General features: G+C 41.0%; 2 protein-coding genes across 2 annotated transcripts in view; one reads left to right on the forward strand and one right to left on the reverse strand.

Moving 5' to 3' along the window:
• The window catches only part of EPDR1 (ependymin related 1), a 32,409-nt gene extending 23,987 nt beyond the window's left edge, over window positions 1-8,422 (reverse strand). The window contains 2 exon segments of the mRNA XM_055293383.2: window positions 7,807-8,329; window positions 8,332-8,422. Coding sequence (XP_055149358.1) covers window positions 7,807-8,329; window positions 8,332-8,422 — 614 coding nt within the window.
• A 5,856-nt stretch (window positions 8,423-14,278) lies between these two features.
• Window positions 14,279-25,167, forward strand: SFRP4 (secreted frizzled related protein 4). Its single transcript, XM_055294454.1, has 6 exons — window positions 14,279-15,003; window positions 16,646-16,726; window positions 16,821-16,886; window positions 18,780-18,978; window positions 21,417-21,480; window positions 23,438-25,167. Exons 1-6 carry the CDS (start codon window positions 14,559-14,561, stop codon window positions 23,621-23,623), a joined length of 1,041 nt encoding a protein of 346 aa, XP_055150429.1. The 5' UTR covers window positions 14,279-14,558; the 3' UTR covers window positions 23,624-25,167.
• Window positions 25,168-26,471: the final 1,304 nt, after the last annotated feature.

The following is a 26,471-nucleotide window of genomic DNA, read 5'->3' on the forward strand; positions in this document are numbered from 1 at the left end:
GCTTGAGGAGAGGAAATAAGGTGGGAGGAGGAAAACCAGAAGACCAGCATGTTGAAAGCCAAGTGAAGGAAGTACATCAAGATTGGGGAATTAATCTATAATAAGATGAGGACTGATCAAAGATTGGTTGATTAGTAATGTAGAGCTTCTTGCTTTCGACCAGAGTATTTTCAATAGAATGGTGACAAAAGTGATTGGAGGGTGTTCAAGAGAGCATGGGAGTACAAAAATTGTAGTTAGCATGAGATTTGCTTTAAATAGAAGAGGAGAATGAGATTTCAGCTGGTAAGATCAAGAGAAGATTTTTTTTTTTATTTAAAGATGGGTAAAATAAAAGAAAATGTTAAGGGGGAAAATAGAAACTTTTTACTGGAATTGGTGAAATCTAAGACTATCATATTTATTCCAGGAAAAACAAACCACTAATTGGTGGAATATTTTCAGATCTTTGGGCACTTTGCCCCTGACCACCATCCTCAAGGTCAGAATCAGGAAGAAACAGCTCAAGGTTATTGGAGAAAGTAAAGATGTTTTCAAAGCAGTACAGTGACCACCTCTGGCTTCCATTTGTAAATTGGTCTTACATTCCATCAGCCTCCTTACGCTCCTGGGCTTATCTTCTTTGGATCTTTTTTCCCCAGTGCCTGCTTCTCCCTCCCCATCTCAGTATTAATTCTCTGAAATCCAGGATCTATAGACCCACTGAATTAAGTCCCTTAAATCAAACTTTGTTTGCTTCCAAGAAAATCTGTTTCTTGAAGAAAAACTCAAATATTGCGAAACTCAAGTATTGCAAATCAGCATGGTTTATTCTTTGAGGATCAGGAGGCCACAGGCAGTCAAGACTTCCTGAGCTTATAAAAGAATATGCTATCTCCAGCCATCTGAGACCAAAATGATGGAGTAAAGGTCAAAGGAGAAGTCATGCTCCTAATATTCACAAAGTCATAGTTTCTTAAAATGAAAATCCAACCCATGCAAGACAAGATTCATGATCAAATAGATTTATTGAGCACTTTATATTAGTCCGCCTCCCCCAGTCACACAGAAACACACTCTGAGGATTTATAATGATTACATACTGAGAAGCCCAAAGCAATACAAACATATGTTAAGAACATAATTTGACCTACTCCTTTCTCTTGAACAATTTAGACTAAAGCCACTAGGTAGGACCAAGGAAGATAGGCTTCTACATGGGCTGGCCTGGAGTGCACAGCCCATGTGTGAAGGAGACAGTGTAATGATACGTGACTGGCTACCTACTGCAATTGAATAGTAAGCCAGTTTTCTCACTGTCTGAGAAGGGAGTAGCAAAAATGAAAGGGAAAAAAAAAACTAGAATGAACCATGTAGTGCTGGATTAGAATGAAGGCATCAGTTTAAACACCTCTATGGATTAGAACTGGAGGTTCAGAAATAAATATAGATGTAAATGTGTATATATGTATGAGTGTGTGTGGGGAGGGGTGTGTGTATTCAAACTTAACACCCCTTGCATTGTCCATTGAGAGGACCTGATAGCAGAGCCACCTGCTAGCACTGAGCATGACCAGAGCACAGGTCCTGACTCCCATATATTATTCTCCAGGAAAAGTAACCAGGGCTTCTTTGAAAATGGTTTATCCTAGGACTGGGGCAGGAAAAGTATAGATGATCTTGAAATATCTTGCTGTGCCGGAAAGCAAGGAAGTGCTCAAACACATCAAAAAAACATAGAAACCAATTTGAAGAGGCTTCCACTGGCCAAATCTAGGACATTATGAACAGCAAAGTAAACAATGAGAGCAAATAGAACAAAATTAGAAGGCTTGAGTCCACACTGATACAAATAAAGTATAATTCAGAAGATTAATGAAGAATGGGATATGTGCATGGTTTTAAAATATTTCCCTACCAAATCTTATTAATTAAAAAGAAAAAATGTATCATTTCACAGTGAAGAAGGCTGGCAGACAACAGTCAATGAGGTGATCAAAGTGAACATCAGGATGCAATTGGAACAGAGTATTATCCCTAATATTCCTGCCAAAGGTAAGTAACTTGAATCTAATTATGAGGAAATATCAGACAAACCCAAAACAAGGAATATTCTACAAAATAACTGGCCTGCAATCTTTAAAAGTACTAAAGTGCAAGGAAGACCTAGGAACTGTTCCAGATAGAAAGAGACCACAGAGACACCACACAAGTGTAATGCTTGCATTTAAATCTTTTTTTTTTTTTTTTTTTTTTTTTTTTTTTGCTATGAAGAACATACAAAGAACAAGTGGCAAAATATGAATGACACCTGAATTTCAGATGGTCAAAATGAACCGGTGTCAATCTCCTGACTTTTATGGTTGTATTGTGGGTTAAGCAGGAGAATGTCCTTGCTGGGAGGAAATACACTGAAGCATTTGGGGATCGTGGGTTTATCAGTTTGGCAACTTACTATCAAACAGTTCAGGCGGGGTGGGGGGGAAGCTCTTTGTATTATAATTGCAACTTTTCTGTAGGTGTGAGATTGTTTCAAAATAAAACAAAATTACGTATTTGAAAAATAATCCTCATTCTCCTTTCCAAACACATAAGATTACTGGCCGGGCGCGGTGGCTCACGCTTGTAATCCCAGCACTTTGGGAGGCCGAGGTGGGCGGATCACGAGGTCAGGAGATCAAGACCACGGTGAAACCCCGTCTCTACTAAAAATACAAAAAAATTAGCCGGGCGTGGTGGCGGGCGCCTGTAGTCCCAGCTACTCGGAGAGGCTGAGGCAGGAGAATGGCGTGAACCCAGGAGGCGGAGCTTGCAGTGAGCCGAGATTGTGCCACTGCACTCCAGCCTGGGTGACAGAGCGAGACTCTGTCTCAAAAAAAAAAAAAAAAAAAAGATTACTGAAGTTACCTTAGGTGATAGCAGCCCTGGGAATTAATCATCCACAGCTGATACTTGGACCAACACCCCTATAAGCAACATTATTCCACTCTTAGCAGGAAGTTGAGTGCAGAGCCTTCTGAGTTCGGGCCCGAGGCATTTCAAGGTAGCCTCTTCTCTTTTTCTACTCATAAGCACAGGCTTAGACGAAAAAGAGAAGGAAGAAAAAGAACTTTGAATTAATTTGTCTACACAGTGGGACAGGTTGAGAAAAAATTTAAAATCTGTGTCAAGTTCCTTGCATTAGAAACAGTGAATCTGCCTGATATCATAAAAGTACAATTGGTGCCTTCAGGATATCATTTAATACTATCTGTACCTAGCATTTAACAAACGAAAGCCTAAAAGTGATTTAGTATCAACATTGTAGGCATCATTCAAATTAAATTAAAAGATGAAAAACACAGAGGTTCTGCAATGTTGAGGACCTTACTGGGGTGAAGGCAGGATTAGAAGCCATGGTTGTCACTGCATCATGGTCTCACATGAATGCTCCTGCTCTCTCCACTACAGGAGGCTGCTTCTCTGTTTAAAAAAGGGAAGGTTAATGCTATTCTCTTCTCCAAGAAATAATATGCTCTGGGAGAATCAAGAGAAGCAGACATGAATTAATCAGAATTTGAATAAGAATCCACCTGCTGCCCCATTTGTGACATATTTTTCATGTTTTACAAATACAAACCCTTAATAGAACATGTAGGACTGGTGGTGAAATAATATTCCAAGATACCAGACAGTGCATATTGTTTTACTGCCTCTCTGCTCACTGTGCATTAAGAGCTTCATTGATTCCAACACCCAAGCCACCATTTTGTAAGGGGGAGCCTTAAGTTACTGGTGGCCTGTGAGGGTTCATTGTGTATCAACGTTGCTTCCCCTATAAAGTTCAACATGTTGCCTGAAATATGAAAATCATCTTCTTGATTTTCCTTCAGTCTTTCAAATAAATACTTGTGAATTTAATCAAGGAGTCAGAAAAGACAGTTGGAATTAGAAAATAAAATGGTATCAATTACTAATATTTCCCATTTGCTGCTCAGGCTTGTCTTATCTGAAGCTTGTAAAGTTGTTTAATCTTTTCCATCATCTCAGGGAAAAGAGAGCCTGGAAAATACTAGTTATTCCACAGTAACTATCAACGGGATTTTCCATAACTATCTGGATGCAAAATGAAAATCTTAAGAAGTTGATCCAATTCTAAAACTTACTTCTCAACTTACTCATAAATATGAAGAGACGACTGATCCATATTTTCTTCAAATAACATCTGGTTGCTTGGCCAGACTGTTAATACCTGAAAAAGTTTCTGAGTTTGTTCCAACAAATCTACACTTAAAGAGCTTAAAAATGTGTTTATGCATTAAACATTCTTTTCCACATCTGACTTAGGGCCAGCGATGTGACTGTGAGAAAGAACCTTGCCAAGAACTCGGAAAGAAAGGGAAAAAACTGTCTTTTAGAAGTTTAACTGTGAAACCAGCACCTATTGGATTAGGGCAGAGGAATGAGAAATCACCACAAAGGGACACAAATGCTTCTAGGCCAGCAAGAGTTGGCTGTGACTCCACTAAAGGTATAAAACACACATCTAAAGGCTATATTAGTCGGTCATGGAGTCATGCAAGAAGGGTTGCTCAGACAGACTTGAGCAGTACTCACTACGGGTCCATTCCGAGTGGAAGGGGTCAGGAGCAGCACAGTTGGGGTAGCACAGAACCACCACCAAGTCAACTCTATTGTGAAAATGAATGCATCACTTTGCCTTTGCCTGATTACCATCAAACCTCACCCCAGGCTGGCCTGTCTTATTCATGATGGAAAACTCCACATTGAGCATACAGCCTAACCTAGGGCAGGCAATCATTAGATGTTTGCTCGATGAGTTTGCTCCAACTCTTTGCTCACAACTGCCTGATGATAATTTGGCTCCCCACATAGTTCTGACTACAGGGAGAGAATGACCTAGTCTGGTGTATTTGAGAATCCTGGTCCTCATGCCAGCAATAAAACTCATTGAAGTAGACGGTTTAGCATTTGAGTTTCCTTACTTGAAGGTTGTTCCCAAAGGAAGTGTCTGCGTGTGCTGCTGGATCAAGTTTCTGAGCCCAAAGGGCTGGCAGCAAGTCTCTGGGCTATGGTAACTTTACCAGGATAATGATGATAGTGGTAGTGATGGGACCAACCTTGGCCATGAACAGAGCATCTTGTGTGTACTATCAGACACTGTACTATATGTTTTATATACTTGAGCTCATTTAATTCCCATAATAATCCAATGAATTAGGCATTATAAGTATTCATATTTTGTAAATGAGGATACTGAGACTCAGAAAGCTTTAGTAAATTACCCAAAGACACATATTCAGAGTCTGGATTCAGATCCAGATTTGTCTGACTCTAAAGTCTAATTTTTTTAATTGTAAAAAAAAATACTACCTTTGGAGAGGTGAACCCTTATCCTTCTCTTTGACACACTCCTCTGCTTCAGCAGTGTGCTCTCAGCCATCCCAGTCTGTCTTCAATATGACTATTCATCAATGCACCACTACTGTACAAGTCTTCACATAAAATTGCATAGGATACCAATCCACCCTTAATTAGAAGTGCACAAAGTCAAGCCCTGTTGCAAGGAACAGCATCACCATCTACCCTATGCCATCAGTACCATTAGCTTCACAAGCCAAAAATGGGGGCCTCTTTAATGTTTTCCTCTCCCTCACCATGCCTGCCACAACCCGTCCAATCATTTACATGTTCCTCAATTGAACCTCTTCAATACTTCCCTGATGCATTCACTTGCTCCTTGCCCACCATTTCCATTGCTACTACCCATCTCTCACCTGGACCACTACGAAAATCTCCAAGGTTGTGTTCTCACTTCTACTCTTGCTCCACATTGCTCCATTTTGTGTCCACATCTTGGGAATGCATCCTTAAGGACACATCTCAGGATCTTTATATAATCTAATCACAAATTCCACGGTTTAAAACTCCTTCAGTATGACCCTTCGCCATGTCCTGTGCTTCAGCTGTAATAGTGAGTGGTCTGCAGTTTTTGGAATTTATTCAGCTCTATACACTCCAGGATGGCACACATGTACCAGGCATGGATACACCTGCATCCCCCTGGACCAGCAGTCTCTCCACATCTCCCTGGAAAACCTGTACAGGTGTTTTGGAACTCACTCTCATTTCAGCTCCTCCAGGAAGCCTGGGTTAGGTGCCCAGCTGAGTTCTTCTCATCACACCCCAGCTCTCACCCCTCATCCCACTGTATGGGAATTTTTTTTATTTATGTGACTTCACCTCCAGACTCTGAACTCCCCGCAAGCCAGGAACCACTCTGTTTATACACAGTGCCTAACATGAACAAATGCTTGTTAAATAAATGAATGAATGTGAGCCTGGTATACCATAGGCATCAGAACCCACCCAGCTTCCTCAAGTATTAGCTGTGTGATCTTAAGAAAGTTGCTTAATCTCACTAGACCTCAGAGTTATTGTCTGTAAAATGGAGATCATAAAACCTATACTGTCAAGTTATTGAGAGATTTAAAATAAATTATATAATATATGTAAAATCCTCAGTGTCATGCCTCATATATAATAAGTATTCAACTGTTAGTTGTTATTATTATTACTGTGCCCTTCAAGACCCTACTGAAAACATTCATGTTCTTGAAAGACTTCAAATCAATTCCCAGTCCACCATGATGACTGTGCTCCTCTGTGCTGCATTTCATAATGCATTATTTTGCACCCTTGATATTGTTGGAAAGGGTCTGCCCTTTCCATACTTTCTTCAAGTCACCTAATACTTGAACAAATGCTTTTAGAATAAATGATATTATCAAGTTTGGTTTTGTTCTATAAACTAATGGTGCCCTTTTGCTATAGATCTTACAGCCCATTGGAGTTTCAAACCATGGAAATTCACTTTGCAACTCCTAATGATGCAAACGCCATAAAGAGAGGCCAGTGAGAGGAACACACTTTGGGGGAATGACAGGGCTCCAGAAGGGAGACAGGTGGTGATCCCAAATTAGAAATCAGGTCTTAAAGGGGCCACAAGCGAGATGACATCTCTAAAAGAGGGTTTCCTTTGTCACAACACATGTGAAAAGGTGAATGGTCAGACTAATGCTTAAAAGAAACTTACAGCTTTGCCCCTGTAAGGAATACTGTGCAGCCATTAAAAACAGGAGGCCAGCTAATAAAATGGCAAATAAGAACATATAAGAGACAATGTTAAGTTAAAAAAGATTCAGATAACATATGGCTTTTGATCATAGTATGTAAAATTTGCTTTAAAATAAACAAAAAACTTAAACGGAGTAGACCAAAATTTTAATGCTGTAACAATTTGATAAGTTTGTGGGTGAAATTTTCTTTTTATCAATTTCCCATACCGTTTGTAGTCTTGCCATATTCTTTTAAAATACAGAAAGTATTTCTTAGAAAATACATATTCTGCGTGCCTCTCTCGCAGATGGCTCTAGAAAGAAATGAGATAGCGCAGAAGACACGCCCTAGACTGCAGGGGGCTCCATGAGCCCAGAGCTTGACTCAGCAGCGTGAGAACAGGGGCGAACCTGGGCATGGGGCGCTCTGCAGCTCGATCCTGCCCTGGATGGGTCCCTTCTTTACCTGCCACCACCTCGCTGGGTGTTACTGAGTCCCCCGCCAGCAGGCCGCCCTCGGTGGGCGCAGCGCCCCTCCCAACCCCTGACCATGCTATCCCCAAGCGACCCTCCTCGCGAAGGATCTCTCTGGGAGAAGGGAGGAGCTGCAAGGGGCCGGAAAGAGTTACAGGGCGCAGGCCCCTGCGACCTCGCCCTCCCCGGGCCCGCGCGGCTCCCTACTCCCGCCCCGCGGGCCGGTGACCTGTACCTCTTGCAGGGGATCAGCGCCTTCCTCTCGTCCAGCACCCGCACGCGCTGGTTGAGCCCGTCGTAGGAGAGCAGGGCGCGGCTGTTGCGCCCGCTACTTTGCTGGTACATAACCTGGCGCCCCTCCCACTGCTGCGGCGCCTGGCACGGGCGCGGGGCTCCTACCGCCCCCAGGCTGCACAGGCCACACAGGGTCCAGACCCAGAAGCCGCCCAGCAGCCAGGCGCCCAGGGCGCCCGGGACGGTGCGGAGAGGAGCGCGTCCTGGCATCGCGGTCAGCCTTCCCCGGCCCGTGGGCAAGCCCGAGCCCAAGGGGGCGCTGAGGCGGCCGGGATCACAGTGGCTCCCGCCGGCTCTTTCCGCACTGTGCCGGGAGCGTGGTCTGGACCAAGGTGCTTCCTGTCCCTTCGGTGGCCTCTGTCGCTTTTGAGATCCGGACGCGCGAGTCCCGGTAGCCGGGACCAGGGCCCTGGGAAGGCCCCAGTGAATCGCGCGGGAGCTATTTCTGCCTGGGCCACTGCCTGCTGCCACTGCCTGCTGCCGCTTCGGTTTTCACTGCTCACTGCTGCCAACAGGAAATGCAGTGGCAGTGGTGCCACTAGCATCCTGGGAGGCATCATGTTTTAAGAGGGGGGATGGAGGGAGACTGTGCTAAGAAGTTTGTTTCTCCACTAACTTCAGTGTTCAACAGGTAATCACACACGGAGGGGCAAGTTCAAGGTCAAGATAGGAAAAGCAGAGCTGCCGCGTTTGCTGTGCAAATATTTGCCCCGCGTACATTGCCCCTCGACAAAATTGCAAACTTCTTCCTCCAAATTAAAAGTGGAAAGACGAGTCCTTCCCTGAAGAAATGATACTAGCTATTCATCATGGCCGCTTCTCAGCCCCTATTCCCAGTGAAGAGTCTAGGAGACTTGTAGACAGCCTCCTGCATTGGGCCTAGGACTCATGGACATTGCCTCAAGGTCACATTGCAGTGAGACTGCTCCTCTCATCTCCTGGCAATACCGCCAGCCGAGTGGTTTGGGTGTCTGGGGGGTTTCGCTTCTTCAAGAACAAGGTTAATTGGGTTTATATTTATGTAATGTTAGGATCTATAATATGGAATGAGCGGGGCTCACACACCTGTAGTACCAGCTACTCTGGAGGCTGAAGTGGGAGGATCGCTTGAGCCTAGGAGTTAGAGGTTACAGTATGCTATGATCATGCCACTGCACTCCATCCAGCCTGGGCGACATGGCGAGACCCTGTCTCTAAAAATATAGTCATAAAATACGAAATCAAGAAAAAAGAAAGGAACTAAAAAAATGTATAGCATCTTTCCACTTGAACTGCATTTCAAGGATGATTAATATACTGAATGGGCAAAAACTGGAAGCATTCCCTTTGAAAACTGGCACAAGACAGGGATGCCCTCTCTCACCACTCCTATTCAACATAGTGTTGGAAGTTCTGGCCAGGGCAATCAGGCAAGAGAAGGAAATAAATGGTATTCAATTAGGAAAAAAGGAAGTCAAATTGTCCCTCTTTGCAGATGACATGATTGGATATCTAGAAAACCCCATTGTCTCAGCCCAAAATCTCCTTAAGCTGATTAGCAACTTCAGCAAAGTCTCAGGATACAAAATCAATGTACAAAAATCACAAGCATTCTTATACACCAATAACAGACAAACAGAGAGCCAAATCATGAGTGAACTCCCATTCACAATTGCTTCAAAGAGAATAAAATACCTAGGAATCCAACTTACAAGGGACGTGAAGGACCTCTTCAAGGGGAACTACAAACCACTGCTCAATGAAATAAAAGAGGATACAAACAAATGGAAGAACATTCCATGCTCATGGGTTGGAAGAATCAATATCGTGAAAATGGCCATACTGCCCAAGGTAATTTATAGATTCAATGCCATCCCCATCAAGCTACCAATGACTTTCTTCACAGAATTGGAAAAAACTACTTTAAAGTTCATATGGAACCAAAAACGAGCCCGCATTGCCAAGTCAATCCTAAGCCAAAAGAACAGAGCTGGAGGCATCACGCTACCTGACTTCAAACTATACTACAAGGCTACAGTAACCAAAACAGCATGGTACTGGTACCACAACAGAGATACAGATCAATGGAACAGAACAGAGCCCTCAGAAATCATGCTGCATATCTACAACCATCTGATCTTTGACAAACCTGATAAGAACAAGAAACAGGGAAAGGATTCCCTATTTAATAAATGGTGCTGGGAAAACTGGCTAGCCATATGTAGAAAGCTGAAACTGGATCCCTTCCTTACACTTTATACAAAAATTAATTCAAGATGGATTAAAGACTTACATGTTAGACCTAAAACCATAAAAACCCTAAAAGAAAACCTAGGCATTACCATTCAGGACATAGGCATGGGAAAGGACTTCATGTCTAAAACACCAAAAGCAATGGCAACAAAAGCCAAAATTGACAAATGGGATCTAATTAAACTAAAGAGCTTCTGCACAGCAAAAGAAACTACCATCAGAGTGAACAGGCAACCTACAAAATGGGAGAAAATTTTTGCAACCTACTCATCTGACAAAGGGCTAATATCCAGAATCTACAATGAACTCAAACAAATTTACCAGAAAAAAGCAAACAACCCCATCAAAAAGTGGGCAAAGGACATGAACAGACACTTGTCAAAAGAAGACATTTATGCAGCCAAAAAACACTTGCAAAAATGCTCATCATCACTGGCCATCAGAGAAATGCAAATCAAAACCACAATGAGATACCATCTCACACCAGTTAGAATGGCCATCATTAAAAAGTCAGGAAACAACGGGTGCTGGAGAGGATGTGGAGAAATAGGAACACTTTTACACTGTTGGTGGGACTGTAAACTAGTCCAACCATTGTGGAAGTCAGTGTGGCGATTCCTCAGGGATCTAGAACTAGAAATACCATTTGACCCAGCCATCCCATTACTGGGTATATACCCAAAGGACTATAAATCAGGCTGCTATAAAGACACATGCACACGTATGTTTACTGCGGCACTATTCACAATAGCAAAGAGTTGGAACCAACCCAAATGTCCAACAACAATAGACTGGATTAAGAAAATGTGGCACATATACACCATGGAATACTATGCGGCCATAAAAAAGGATGAGTTCATGTCCTTTGTAGGGACATGGATGAAACTGGAAACCATCATTCTCAGTAAACTATCGCAAGGACAAAAAACCAAACACCATATGTTCTCACTCCTAGGTGGGAATTGAACAATGGGAATACATGGACACAGGAAGGGGAACATCACACTCCAGGGACCGTTGTGGGGTGTGGGGAGGCGGGAGGGAGAGCATTAGGAGATATACCTAATGCTAAATGATGAGTTAACGGGTGCAGCACACCAACATGGCACATGGATACATATGTAACAAACCTGCACATTGTGCACATGTACCCTAAAACTTAAAGTATAATAAAAAAAAAAAAGATTGAGCCAGGTGAAAGTGGGAGATAACATTCCTGAATGAAGGGAATAAGGACAAGAAAAGAATAATGCTGGGGTTCAAGGACAAGGTAGAGGAGTACTCTGAAGCCATAGCACTCATTTTAAGGAATTTGTCATTGATATTGAGGACTGTGGGAACTATCAATCAATGTAAAGCTAGGGAGGAGCATCATCAGGCATATGCTTTGGAAAGCCCACTTAGGCAACAGAAGGCATAGGGCCAGAGGGAAGGCAGGGAGAGGAGGAAGCTACTGTTATCATCCTGGAAAGAGATGATCCTGACTCAGCTAAGGCAGCGGGAGTGGTCATGGAGAGGGTGGAAGACAGTTGGGAGCTGTAGAGAAGCATTTCAACTTAGAGAGAGAGGTTTCTGGTTTGGGCCACTGGAAGTCCAGTCCTGAGTGAGGAGAGATGATCAATTCATTTTAGGATTGGTTGATTTTGAGCTGACTGTGGAATATTAAGGTGGAAATATCCAAGGGACAGCTGGATAAATACTTCTGGAAACCAGCAGAGCTTCTGGATTAGGAAGCCATAGGTACATAGGTGGTAACTGAAGCTGAAGAGTAGAACAGTGGTTCCTGGGGCAATCCCGCATTCCCCTCCCCAGCAAAGAAACATTTGGCAATATCTGGAGACATTTTTGATGATCACAATGTAGATGGGGAGGAGGCTACCGCTGACATTTTGTGGGTAGAGGCCAAGGATGCTACTAAACTTCCTACAATGCACAGTACAGCCACCTCCCCCCACCCTAATGAAGAGAAAATTATCTGGCCCCAAATGTCCTAAGTGTTGGGGGTGAGAAAACCTGGAGTGCAGGGGAGTGTTGAGTGTGAGAAGAAGGATTAGGATGGTGCCCCAGAGAGCTCCAGACATTTAAAGGATGGGCAGATAACAGGCACTTGAGGAGACCAAAAGGAGTCACCAGAGAGAAGCCACTGAATAAGGCAACTTCCCGAGCCTTGTTAAATAAATATAAGGCATGGAAAGAATGGACTGAATGCTGAAGTAGGGTGTTCTAGAATCACAGCATCCCTGGAGGTCCCGAAGAGGAGGGACAGTTGACATGTTTTCCTGATGCATCCTTCCCTGCTGCCCCCTGTCTGTAGAACCACTAGAGACACTACCAGTGGGTGGAATGGGGCAGGCACAGAGCTTTAGCATTACCTTTTCTTAAAGGGCATGCCTCAGAGAACATCAGGGAAGCCCATGAGACTTTGTGACTTGGTTACATAGTTAAACAGATGCAGCAGGTTCAAACTGGCTGCAGAAATTTGAGCCCTCTCGAAGTTTGCCCTGCTCAGACTCATAGGAAAAGTGTAGGGTAGCTCAGCTCTTTCTCTTGCTCCCCTGGTAGGAACTCCAACTGAAAATCTTTTTCACTCAGTGAAGGGTTTAGACTCATTGGAGTTTACTGCTAGAAATGGCTTGAGATGTCATCTGGGCTTTCCTCCTCCTGTGATATTTTACTAGCCTGGCTTAGCATCTCTGGAGGTTAAGATCTGTTCTATAGGAACTAGATTACCTTTCTAGAGTGGCTTGGAAGTGTAAGAACACCCTGGGCTTCTCCTAAATAAGAACCAGACTCTTTGGATGAATCCTGAAAGGTATTTGTCTCATTTATCCTTTTCACTTACTATGTTTAATTCATGTTCCCTAAAAAATAAGATAATGTATTTAAAGTTCTTAGCTTCATACCTTGACCATTGTAAATTCCCAATACATGTCACTTGCGCTTGTTTCCTCGCTGTTTTAATCCTTAGTCTTTAGTTTTAATCCTCAGTCAAAACTAAACTAATTGTGTAGGCTTAAGCTTTGGAGAGAAAAACCATGTGCCTTAAATTCAAGTTAAACTGTGTTTTTAAAGATTAACATTCAGAGAACATGTTTCCGTATTGCTGATGCCCTAAAAAATAGCACATACCAGAAGTCTTACCACCTGAAGATTGATATACATCAACCTTATATAAATAAAGCCTCCCTTTTCTGTGGATAGCTGAGCCAGCAATTGGACTTACTACCTCTTCCTAATGCAAGTAAGATAAAAGAGAAAGCAAAACTACATACTTGCATCCCATAGTACACAGCTTCTTACTCAACTCAAGCAACAGTCTCTGAGCACATCAAAAATCAAGATTTTAGGCTGCTGAGGCGGAAATCCTTTGGCATGAAGGATCAGAGCAAGGGAGACCTTTCAGATTGTGGTGCCCAATGTTTTCTCCTGGGTTCCACTAATGCTGGAGAGGGGAACAGGAAGTTAGAAGGAAGGGGAAATGTTGGAGACATTTCTCAAGCTGGAAGATGCTAGCACACCTTCCCCCAGTTCTGTTAACTTCCTGGAGCAGAAACAAACCAAGTGTTATACTGGAAAAATTTCGGCCCAAACTGTCTACTAGCAACAACAACAAACCACACTCCACACAACTAAGGGCGGAGTGGGAGTGATTTATACAATGTGTCCCTCCTGTTGTGACACTCACTGCACTCTCCCCTGCCTCGCAGGACAGTGTCCCAACTGTCATCAGCGCTCCTCATGCCCCCTACCGGAGAAAGCAAATATATTTCAGAATTAGAGGGTAGCAGAAGCTCCCATTTCCCCCCAACCCTATACTTGGAAAAACTCTAAGGCAGAGGGAGCAAAGTTCAGTTTTCAGCCGAAGAGTGTCTTTCTCTCTCTCGAAATTCTCTCCCGCACCCTCTTGTATCCGGTGTCGAAAACAACTGCCAGAGGTTCTTTTTCTTGGTCCGAAGAAAAAAGACTGGCCAGACTAAAAAGGAGGGACCTTTGGGGGAAAGCAGGCTTCCAGCCCTGGGCTGCGGCCCAGAGGGGATGATGTCACTGCTTCTGCACCGAGGGGCCTGGGGGTGGGGCGGCCGAGGGGGAGCCCGCGCCGCGGCTGCAGCTGCCAAGGGAGCGTTCCGAGCCCACGTCAGGGGAGGTGTCGGGATAAATAGGGTCCCGCAATGGCCGTGGCTGGCTGCTCTCCGAGCTGCGGAGTCCGGGACTGGAGCTGCCCGGGCGGGTTCGCGCCCCGAAGGCTGAGAGCTGGCGCTGCTCGTGCCCTGTGTGCCAGACGGCGGAGCTCCGCGGCCGGACCCCGCGGCCCCGCTTTGCTACCGACTGGAGTTTGGGGGAAGAAACTCTCCTGCGCCGCAGAGGTTTTCCTCCTCGGCGAAGGGACAGCGAAAGACAAGGGTGGCAGGAAGAGAAGGGCGCTTTCTGTCTGCCGGGGTCGCAGCGCGGGAGGGCAGTGCCATGTTCCTCTCCATCCTGGTGGCGCTGTGCCTGTGGCTGCACCTGGCGCTGGGCGTGCGCGGCGCGCCCTGCGAGGCGGTGCGCATCCCCATGTGCCGACACATGCCCTGGAACATCACGCGGATGCCCAACCACCTGCACCACAGCACGCAGGAAAACGCCATCCTGGCCATCGAGCAGTACGAGGAGCTGGTGGACGTGAACTGCAGCGCCGTGCTGCGTTTCTTCCTCTGTGCCATGTACGCGCCCATTTGCACCCTGGAGTTCCTGCACGACCCCATCAAGCCGTGCAAGTCGGTGTGCCAGCGCGCGCGCGACGACTGCGAGCCCCTCATGAAGATGTACAACCACAGCTGGCCCGAAAGCCTGGCCTGCGACGAGCTGCCCGTCTATGACCGTGGCGTGTGCATCTCGCCTGAAGCCATCGTCACCGACCTCCCGGAGGGTGAGGCCCTAAGAAGGATGGAGGGAGGCCAGGAGGCGCCCGGGGCTGTGGCTGCCACTTGAGAACTGGGCGGCCACACCTAAGGCTGCCAGGGGCGTCTGAGGCTTGTAGGAGGTGGGAAAGAATGGGGGAAACATTTTCTTCAGAAAAAGTCTGGTTTCTCCCATAGGAATTTTAGGAGCCAGCGAAGAGCACTGCACCCCATAAAGAAAAAAAAAAAAGATTTTGCTTACAAACGAGCCTTCGATGATATTTGCATTTATGGTAATAACAGAAATGATAATAGCAGTAAACAGGTGTTGCTAGGTGTCTGAGCAAGTGTTAAACACATTACACGTTATTCACTCATTTAATGCCCAAAATAATCTCACCAGGCAGGTGCCAATATTCGCTCCATTTAGTGCTACTTCCTAAAAAGTTTTTTTTTCTGAAAAAGCAGTAATGGTCATTGCTTCCCACCAGGAGTGAGATTTGTAATTGCAGTTTCCCTGGAAAATTGTGAGGTCTGTTTCATGGTCATTGACACGGAGCCAACTACTGTGGCATTTTAGTTAACCCCATCTCTGCTTGCACTTCCTTCTTTTTTCTTTGGTCATTTGATTGCTTTTCTAAGAAGAGGGAGAGGTTTAAATTCACTTCTTGAAATGAAACCTAGGAATATTTTTGCATTCTTTTATCTAGGCTTTATCTGACCCAGGTCACCCCACATTTAAACAGACTATGATATTACTGTGCTGGACTCTCTGAAGTTATACCCCAGAGCATTGCCCTAAACATGGAGGAGGAGTGGTTAAGTGAAGAGGGTAAATGGAAACTCCTCTCTAATTTAGAGTTTTAGGAAAGAAAACATATTTATTGTTTAAATTATATAAATAATAGAGGGTTATGCTTGGTTTTGGTTATGTACCTGTGAATTGTTTCTGCACTGCAAGATACGAGGTAGGGATTTGGAAATATTTTGGTTAGTTTGATTAATATAAACTGTTAACTTGGAAAATCAACATTTAAATATGACTTTGGGAGAGAGTGATGTGATTTATCCAGTTTGGTTGTATATACCAGTGAGGTTAAATGGATATACATTCACATCAATTTGTGCTTGGATAGGCAAATATCCCCCCAGAGGATTTCTTTCCTAAGCCCTGGATATCATTATGAAAGGAGAAGTCAACAATCACATGCCATTTTTACTATATATAAATATTTTTTGTTTTGTTTTGTTTTGTTTTTTGAGATGGAGCCTCACTCTGTTGCCCAGGCTGGAGTGCAATGGCACAATCTCAGCTCACTGCAAACTTTGCCTCCCGGGTTCAAGCGATTCTCCTGCCTCAGCCTCTTGAGTAGCTGGGATTACAGGCGTCCACCACCATGCCTGGCTAATTTTTGTATTTTTAGTAGAGACGAGGTTTCACCATATTGGCCAGACTGGTCTCAAACTCCTGACTTCAGGTGATCTGCCCTCCTCGGTCTCCCAAAGTGCTGGGATTACAGGCGTGAGCCACCTCTCCTGGCCCATTTTTACTATTAAGAACTATTCTTTTGCGATACTGTTTTAGTTTATATCTTCAGAGGGCTCCTTATACCAGCTGGGTGAACAGACCAAATCACCAACCATGCCCATGTGGCCCTGTTTGTGTTTCAGATGTTAAGTGGATAGACATCACACCAGACATGATGGTACAGGAAAGGCCTCTTGATGTTGACTGTAAACGCCTAAGCCCCGGTGAGTTCTTTCTTCGTGGATATTCCCTCTACTTCTCCTCTCCTGAGTGATTTCTGTACTCGTTCCAACTTTCTGCCTCTTCTGCCTTTTTTAGATCGGTGCAAGTGTAAAAAGGTGAAACCGACTTTGGCAACATATCTCAGCAAAAACTACAGCTATGGTAAGTCATCTGTTAAAGCCATTTACTTTTGAGACTTGGTTCATTACAAAGCTGGAATCTCAATAAGATTGCTCTCATTAAAGCTAATCACAAAGTAAAGAAAACAAAAGGTTGACTACTTTTGCAGTTGATCATGTGAATTCTATTAATATATGGCACAATAACAACTGCAAAATGTCTTGCTTTTCTGGATAAATCAAGTGCAAACAAAGGAAATGACCCAGATGATAACAATTACATGCATCAGATTGAAAATTTGACATCTTGATCCTCCTTTTCTTGGTAAGAAGTGCTTATCAGCCCTGATGGCACATCCCACCAGTTCTCCTCCTGAGGTTTTACTGCTGCAGGAAGAATGGGAGAATGATCCATGGATCTGATTATCTGAGAGTCAGAGAAATAAGGCCCATAGGCCCAGACAATTAAGATCTGCCTGCATATCCTTTTACTTGTGACTAGCTACAAATATTTAACATCTTAAACAAATTGTGAAAAAAATGTTAATCACAAAATCCTATGGTTACACTATCGAACTAGTTTAAATGCCCTCTCTCTCTTACTTGAAAGAACCATTCAGCATTTTCTTCCATGAATAAGTCAATCATGAAATTTGAAATGTTTTAAGTAATTTTAATTTCACTATTGTCATCTGAAAGTAAATTTAATTAACATATGTTCTTTTTCAATTCAAAAAGAAATGTAAAAGGCAGACATTTAAAAAATGTCTGTTTGGGCTGCCTACTTTATATTTCACTGCATGTCTTAAATTATTTCTGCTGAAATAACATAAAGTGGTTTTAGGGAAAATGCTTATTTTGTTTGCTGACTTAGTTTTCATCTTGCAGATTGAAATTTTATATCAGTAAGAAACTTTAGGATATATATCAGACATGAAAGTAGGAGGATCATGGAAATATAAAAATCTGAAAAAAATAAGCTCTTACAAAGCTATCAGATTTAAGTATCATATTTAGCCAATGTGGGTAATTCAGCAACAACAAAAAGTAATTTATCTTTTCCTGTAGCTTTTTTTCTTAAAGCCTGCTCTATGTAGATACCATCCTAATCTGACTTACTTAGTCCCTCCTCGGCCAAGATACAGCCTGAGATACTAATCTGAGTTTCACTGTCATGTTGTTCTCTGGGGTGTTATGGCCTTGGAATGAACTTGATGAAGAAACCATTTTGTATTCAAGTCCTTTGGTGTCTTCATAAACTGGCTTCCAGAAACGGAATCCAAGACACAGCCATATTAGGCTGATTACAACTCTGTGGGAGGCAGTAACAGCAAGAGACCACAGAAACCAGCATTTAAAACTTGGTCAGAGACAGTGACATTAACAGCCATCTGTAATAACAGTTCTATCTCTGCTCACCATGGGTCTACTTTGTCAGTCTGTGAAATTAAAAGATTGAGAACAGTAGTCCTCAGAGACTCCCTCCAGTTCAAAAATGTTATGACGAATAACTATCTCTGTAAAACAGAAGAAGCTCAAGCATCAGATGAGTGATTGAAGAAATGCAAACCTTAAGATGACTTCTGATCTGAAAGTATATGATCCCCACTTCAAATCACCACAAGGAAGAATACAAATACACATTTCTGTGAATTTTTTACTGACCTAAAGGCAGAGAAAGACTAAAACCTGCTTTTCAGCTTGCTTTCCCATCTTGCAGTATGCCCTGGAACTTTTAAGACAATGTTGACAATATAGGACACCATCCATTTAGCATATGACTGTGTGGGCTGTTTGCCTGCACTCAGGCCACTTGGACATAACCATAATTACAGGAGTGATTCTTTAAGAGAGGCTCAGAAGTTGGCATGAATACACCATCCCTAGTTTTTCCCCAAAACCTTCAACAACACTTTTATCTATTTTTAAATTGCAGTTATTCATGCCAAAATAAAAGCTGTGCAGAGGAGTGGCTGCAATGAGGTCACAACGGTGGTGGATGTAAAAGAGATCTTCAAGTCCTCATCACCCATCCCTCGAACTCAAGTCCCGCTCATTACAAATTCTTCTTGCCAGTGTCCACACATCCTGCCCCATCAAGATGTTCTCATCATGTGTTACGAGTGGCGCTCAAGGTAGGCACAAAGAGGCAGAAGGAACTGTATGAACACTGTTAGAAAAACCTCAATCTCAGTTAGCAGTCACGGTTTAAAAATATAACAAAAATATGCCAAAGGCTTTAAAAAAAATTAGTTTAACAGATGCCTCTGTTTTAATAGCATATATTCTAACTATCAATTAATTCTTCATAGAATGAAGGAAAAATCAAATATGAGTATTTGAATAGAGTCTTTAAAAATCAATTTCAAAATTCATTAAGTGATTCCAAAATTTATAGGCAAGTCAGTTATTTTAAGGAAGAACAATTCTTTTCAAATCATTCAAAAAATTTTAGAATGGCAAATACTGAATTTTTAAGGCCACTTTAATAGCTTACAGATCAAATAAGTAGGCATTTGAGACTATAGTTCCGCATGTTTTCCATATAAACACTTCATAATATTTGATAGAGTATTGCACACACACACACACACACACACACACTTTAAGGTGATTTCTGAATCGAAAATGTGATTCTCAATTCAAATCATCACAAGGCAAAGTATAAACAAATAAATATATGCTTCATGCACACTGATACACATACACACAAATTCTAGATGGGTCTATTTGTCTCCCTGGCCTCTCCTTCTTATTTTTTTTGGATGTTGGTACATTACTTGTAATATAAAGTCAAACTCTTGAGCCCAGCCTCCATGTTGAGCCCCGTAAGTTAGTGCAGTATACTTCTCCAGCAAAATCACTCAGTTTTACATAACAAGGCATCCCTCCCATTCTCTGCTGTTAATGCTCATCTGTTTCTTCTAGATATAACCTAAGACTATTCCTCCAAAAAGAAACCAAAAATATCTTCGGGAACTAACTTCACTTTTCTGTATTCTACCAGTACTTGGGTGCCCTCCTTACAACATGGATATCACCTTGTGTTCTTGGTTCTAAAGCCAGACTCTGCTTATATCTTGTCTTCCTAAAGAAGCAATCAGTGATTCTGGACTCATCTCTACCAAGGTGTTTGCATCTGCTGCAGTGCTAGAGATGCAGTTCGGGATACCAGGTTGTTAGTCATTACATTCTGTCTGGAGAGATGAATGGATTATAATCCATCCCAGTAAAAATAGTTTTGGATAATTGAGATTTATGTCCTCACAAATGATTCTAATAAATTGGTACGGGTATGTAAAGATGATTGTGAAAATAGGAGAGGAAATCTGCCTTATGAGACCTGCAAAACTGTTGTAAAGTTACACTTGTTAAAACCATGTGATGCAATAGTAGATGTAAAGATAAATAAAACAGAGGGAAAAACTCTTGAAACAGGTTTTAATCCATAAAATACAGCCTTTCATTATGAAGGAAATATGGCACATCAATAGAAAATGAATGTATTATTTGGTAAATGTTGAAAATATTCTTATTTGTAAAAATAATACATTCTTTTCATTTTATACTGTACTATACAATAACTTTCAAATGGATTAAATAGATAAATATTCTAAGAACTAAAAAAAGGATAAAATTGGGTGACTAAATATGTTGTATCTGAAAAGCAAAGTAATTTGTAAACATAAAAGTAATGTAAGAAATTGCAAGGAAAAATATCAATACACATATCTGACCACATAATATTATACACATAAAAATCACAAATGATTATAGAAAGACAAATAAAAATTGAGAAACATACTTGCAAAAGAGATGAAAAAATAGTAATCTTACTAAAGAGTTCGTAAAATTAATATTTAAACATAGAGACCATGATATAGAAATATATGTATATAAATTTATATAGAGAAGTTCAAATAGTAATACAAATAGAATACAAATAGTAAGTAAACATTAAAAGAATTATCTCCTTAATTCTAAATCCAAATAAAAACAAGATTCCATTTTCACCTAATTCTTAATGTTAGTGAATTGGATGAAAGTGCAACCATTTTGAAAATAACTTGGCACTATGCATTGAAAATCTTTTTAAAAAATACATACCCTTTAACTCAGTTACTCTATTTTAAAAATCTGTCCTAACAAAATAATAAGCCAGTGCACACTACTGTATACAGGGTTATTCAATGCAACACTGGTAATCATAGCTAAGCAAAAGGGGAATTCAGCAATAAAGAAATGGCTAGATATATTATGGATATCCATATTCATAATATTATATTATTAACATTACATTTTTAAATTATTTAATTACATCAGAAAATTTATATCATATAATGACAAAAGGAAATTTGCAGATCAGCAGATCATCTAAATACACAATGTGATCTAATAAATATAATAAATATTGTTACAAGGAGGAATGAAAGGAAACACCAATAAAATATAAATGGTGGATATGTGGATTATGGGGTAAAGGATTATTGAATAATTTTTTTTACAATTTCTGTATTTTTAGCTTTTTACTTTTGTAATAAAAATCTGTTTACTAAGTTAATTTTTTTTTCAGGATGATGCTTCTTGAAAATTGCTTAGTTGAAAAATGGAGAGATCAGCTTAGTAAAAGATCCATGGTAAGTATCATGAACAACACTGTGAAGATGGATGTAAGTGTACATAACAGATTTCTTTAGAGTTGCAGAATTCTTCCCATTCTCTAATCTCCAAGCGCTCATAAGAGCCAGCAATAGCAACAGTATTTGTGTTTTGAATAGGCCATTAAGAGTGTAGCTATTCTCACTCAGAATTTTTACCAGGAATCTATCATTCAACTTCAAAGGTGATTTAGTTGTGCTCAATACTAATGTACTGGTTATTTCCAAATTAAATGAGCCTTTTGTTTCTTTATTACATGTAGTTGTTTTAGTGAACCATGAGATACTTGAGCAGACTTAATATCCACTGAGATTAAAACTGACATATATTTGGAGGGGTGAAATATCTAGTACTAAAACTTACCCTATCACTATACATAGCAGAATCTTTTCCTGTATTTATAACAATTTAAGACTTTTGTCAAAAATTATATGCAAAAAGTAATCGTTTTGCAGTCAAATCTATGATTTGTGTGGTAACATCGTAGAAATGTTGGTAATTCAATTAGAGGAGTTAGAATAATTTTTTGCCCAGAGATGAGAAATTATACCAATCTAAAGACATCACCTGATGTCTTTGGTTTTAAATTTTTAAAGCACCCCTTCTCTGCAAAATATGTCATATATATTCAGAAGAGTTTGTGTTTACAGGTTCACAAAACATATTGCTATTGCCTATGCTCTCTTAGTTTGCACCAATAAAGAGTTCCAGGCAAGAGAAAAGTATATATTAACAATTGAGTTATGGAGAATGTAGTTAGAACACAGCCTCCCCTAGTCAGTGCGCTTCTGAATAAGAGAACCAAACACTATTGTGTTAAATCAGAGCTAAAAACTCATGAGCTGCTCAGGAGCATGCTTAGTTCTATTAGACAGGAAATTCTAGCAAGATTGGTTATCTGGTTTCCAGGACTACAGTAGATTAGAAGCATCAATACAGAAGGCAAGCAGACCCTGAGAACCTGAGCTTGCCGAGAGGAAAGCTTTCAGTAATCATAGCTGTGGGGACCATTCACTTTTGCAGCATATTTTCCAATATACTTCAGTAGGAATTTGCAAATATCACCACATGATAGCAACATACTGTAATGAGTTTATTATTTTAGAATAGACTAGAATTGTGTCATAGCACAGTGGAGACAATGTTTTTCTTTTCATTGCATTCCTACTGCCTAGAATAACACCCGGCTGATGACTGTGGTCAAACTTTTGGCTGAATGAAATAGACTCTAGCCAAGCAGGGACATCTGTGTTAATATAAAGCAATGGCAATTCAAGTGGACTCACTTTTTTATTGTTCCTTACTTGGGCTATTTAAAGAATAAATTTTTTGCTATCAGAGAAACTTGATTTTTCAGAATGACTCATTTCCCAGTGGTTCTGGATAGCTAGCTCATTAGCGGATGACTAGGTGTAGAAGGGGCCTCTGTCTTCCTTTGGATGTGGGAGAATGAAGTGAACAAACCCCTGACTTCCCAGTGACATGGGGTAAACTAATGCTAGTAGCCATGAAATAAGAGCCTTTTTAGAAGGCTTTGCCCTGTAGGAATGTTGCATCATGGGGCTAGTGGTCAAAAGTGCATGGGTGAGGGCCTCGGGCTCTGGAGTCAGAGTGGGTGAATTTGAATCCTGACTCTGACATTTGCCAGTTCTGTGGCCTGCAAATAACCTCTTTGTGCTTGTTTCCTGCCCCTGTCAATGGTGCCTATCTGGAAGGACTGTTGTTTCATGAAATGAATGCATGTGGAAACTTCATCACACACTGAGCACTTTCCAAGTCACCCGGTATATGATAAGTGCTTGACATAGGGTAGCTATTACAATTGTTAACATCATGAGCATATTACAGTGAAAAACTTGCCTTAATTTTCATATTAGCTGAGCACCATAAAGGGATGAGATAATTTGACAGTCATGTTTACAAATTGCCTTTCAGCAGTGGGAAGAGAGGCTGCAGGAACAGCGGAGAACAATTCAGGACAAGAAGAAAACAGCCGGGCGCACCAGTCGTAGTAATCCCCCCAAACCAAAGGGAAAGCCTCCTGCTCCCAAACCAGCCAGCCCCAAGAAGAACATTAAAACTAGGAGTGCCCAGAAGAGAACAAATCCGAAAAGAGTGTGAGCTAACTAGTTTCCAAAGCGGAGACTTCCGACTTCCTTACAGGATGAGGCTGGGCATTGCCTGGGACAGCCTATGTAAGGCCATGTGCCCCTTGCCCTAGCAACTCACTGCAGTGCTCTTCACAGACACATCTTGCAGCATTTTTCTTAATGCTATGCTTCAGTTTTTCTTTGTAAGCCATCACAAGCCATAGTGGTAGGTTTGCCCCTTGGTACAGAAGGTGAGTTAAAGCTGGTGGAAAAGGCTTATTGCATTGCATTCAGAGTAACCTGTGTGCATACTCTAGGAGAGTAGGGAAAATAGTGCTTGTTACTATTCGACCTAATATGTGCATTGTAAAACAAATGCCATATTTCAAACAAAACACGTAATTTTTTTACAGTATGTTTTATTACCTTTTGATATCTATTGTTACGTTAGTGATGTTTTAAAATGTGATCGAAAATATAATGCTTCTAAGAAGGAACAGTAGTGGAATGAATGTCTAAAAGATCTTTATGTGTTTATGGTCTGCAGAAGGATTTTTGTGATGAAAGGGGATTTTTTTGAAAAATCTAGGAAGTAGCATATGGAAAATTATAATGTGTCTTTTTTACAATGACTTCAGCTCTGTTTTTAGCTAGAAACTCTAAAAACAAATAATAATAAAGAAAAATAAATAAAAAGGAGAGGCAGACAATGTCTGGATTCCTGTTTTTTGGTTACCTGATTTCATGATCATGATGCTTCTTGTCAACACTCCCTTAAGCAGCACCAGAAACAATGAGTTTGTCTGTACCATTAGGAGTTAGGTACTAATTAGTTGGCTAATGCTCAAGTATTTTATACACACAAGAGAGGTATGTTACTCATCTCACTTCCCAGGACATCCACCCTGAGAATAATTTGACAAGTATAAAAATGGCCTTCGTGTGAGTGCCAAAAATTTGTTTTCTTCACTTAAATATTTTCTTTGCCTAAATACATGTGAGAGGAGTTAAATATAAATGTACAGAGAGGAAAGCTGAGGTTCCATCTCTGAAATGAGAATTACTTGACAGTTGGGATACTTTAATCAGAAAAAAAAGAACTTATCTTGCAGTATTTTACCAACGAATTTCATAATTGTGGACAATTGGAGGCATTTATTTAAAAAAACAATTTTATTGGCCTTTTGCTAACACAGTAAGCATGTATTCTCTATAAGGCATTCAATAAATGCACAACGTCCAAAGGAAATAAAATCCTATTTAATCCTACTCTCCGCTACACAGAAGTAATCACTATTAGTATTTTGGCATATTATTCTCCAGGTGTTTCTTATGCACTTATAAAACGATTTGAACAAGTAAAACTAGGAGCCTGCTATACATGTGTTTCATAACCTGCCTCCTTTGCTTGACCCTTTATTGAGATAAGTTTTCATGTCAAGAAAGCAGATATCACCTCATTTCTAACAGCTGTGTTGTATTCCATAGTATGCATTACTCAACAAACTGTTGTACTATTGGATACTTAGGTGGTTTCTTCACTGACAATACTGAATAAACATCTCAATAGTCAAACATCTGTGCATATCCTTCATTAGTACCTTGGGATACGTTTGTTTAAATAGCATTTTCGGGCCAAGGAGTATGCTCAGCAAGGAAAGTTCTTGATCTTGTCAGTTATGCCCCAGAATGCTTGGACCATCAGTGTATGGAAATGCTCAGTAAGTGTATGATATATGGAAACCCTCACTAAGATTTTTTCTCCTTCCCCATATTTATTATAAATTTAAAGTTGGAACTGGTGGCCACCTTTGGCAAATCTCCTCTCTTCATCTGTGAACCATCAGCTGACAACATTCTTAGCACTTCCTACACTCCTGGCAGCTGCGAAATAGTGATTTTAGCCCCTCAAAGTATAGAGATAAATAGATGGATTGATAGATAGATGGATAGAAAGATGGATTGATGGATGGATGGATAGATTAGATAGATGATAGATGATAGATAGATAGATAGATAGATAGATAGATAGATGATAGATAGATAGACAGACAGACAGACAGAGATAAATTTCTTAACTGCCGGAAAAGCCTATGCAACCTCCTCTATTTTTTAACGAATCGAACTTAATAATATAACTGGTTAACTACAGGAACTGAAGAATTAGAGTATAGCAGAGCTGCCAATAGATGCTCTCTGGCTAGACTCCTTTTAAGATACATGAGAACTTACATTAATAGCCTTAGTTCTTACTTTTTAGCTCTAAACCAATGCAGTCTGATCACACTTTTGGTTTCTCTCCTTGGATACCTATAAGATGGTCTATCGCATTCTTACAACAAAACCCCTTACTAGCTTGAGGGTGTTTCTGGTTGGGGTAACCAGTCCCTGAGTGAAAAAGAAGGGCACATTTTTACTGCAAGGATGTACCTGCTATTATTACCAATTCAAAAAGCAAAAATGGTTATTTGGAATCATGGAATGAAAAAGTTGAATAAGACCTCAGAAGTCATAACCTCCCTTGTTGGAGAAAGGTTGTGTAAGTTTGTCTGATTTCTTGCACACAGCTAGAGACAGATCTGGGCCTTCAAATTTCCTGAATTTTGATTTACCCATCCAAAGTCCACTGATTTTTTGGTAACATAAATCTGGGCTGCTAGAGAGACTATTTATTTATCACCATAGAAAGAGCAACAGGATAACAAATTTCAGCTTCTTGTTATAGTCTGATTTATGCTAATACTGACCATATTTCCTATTGGAAAATACTTTTGAAAAGCAGTTTACACTGAAAGATGTATTACATCATAGTGAGAGGCATGGCAACCAACAATATATCAGTAATTAACTGATACTATTAGCCACAATATCAGTTAATT

Source organism: Symphalangus syndactylus, chromosome 9 (genome assembly GCF_028878055.3).
Source record: "Symphalangus syndactylus isolate Jambi chromosome 9, NHGRI_mSymSyn1-v2.1_pri, whole genome shotgun sequence".
NCBI lineage: Eukaryota > Metazoa > Chordata > Mammalia > Primates > Hylobatidae > Symphalangus > Symphalangus syndactylus.

Bases quoted from the DNA above. Each gene is read 5' to 3' on its own strand.
- SFRP4 (XM_055294454.1), top strand. From the start codon at position 14,559: ATGTTCCTCTCCATCCTGGTGGCGCTGTGCCTGTGGCTGCACCTGGCG. The intron at 15,004-16,645 runs GTGAGGCCCTAA...TTTGTGTTTCAG, and splicing joins CGTCACCGACCTCCCGGAGG to ATGTTAAGTGGATAGACATC. The intron at 16,727-16,820 runs GTGAGTTCTTTC...TGCCTTTTTTAG, and splicing joins CTGTAAACGCCTAAGCCCCG to ATCGGTGCAAGTGTAAAAAG.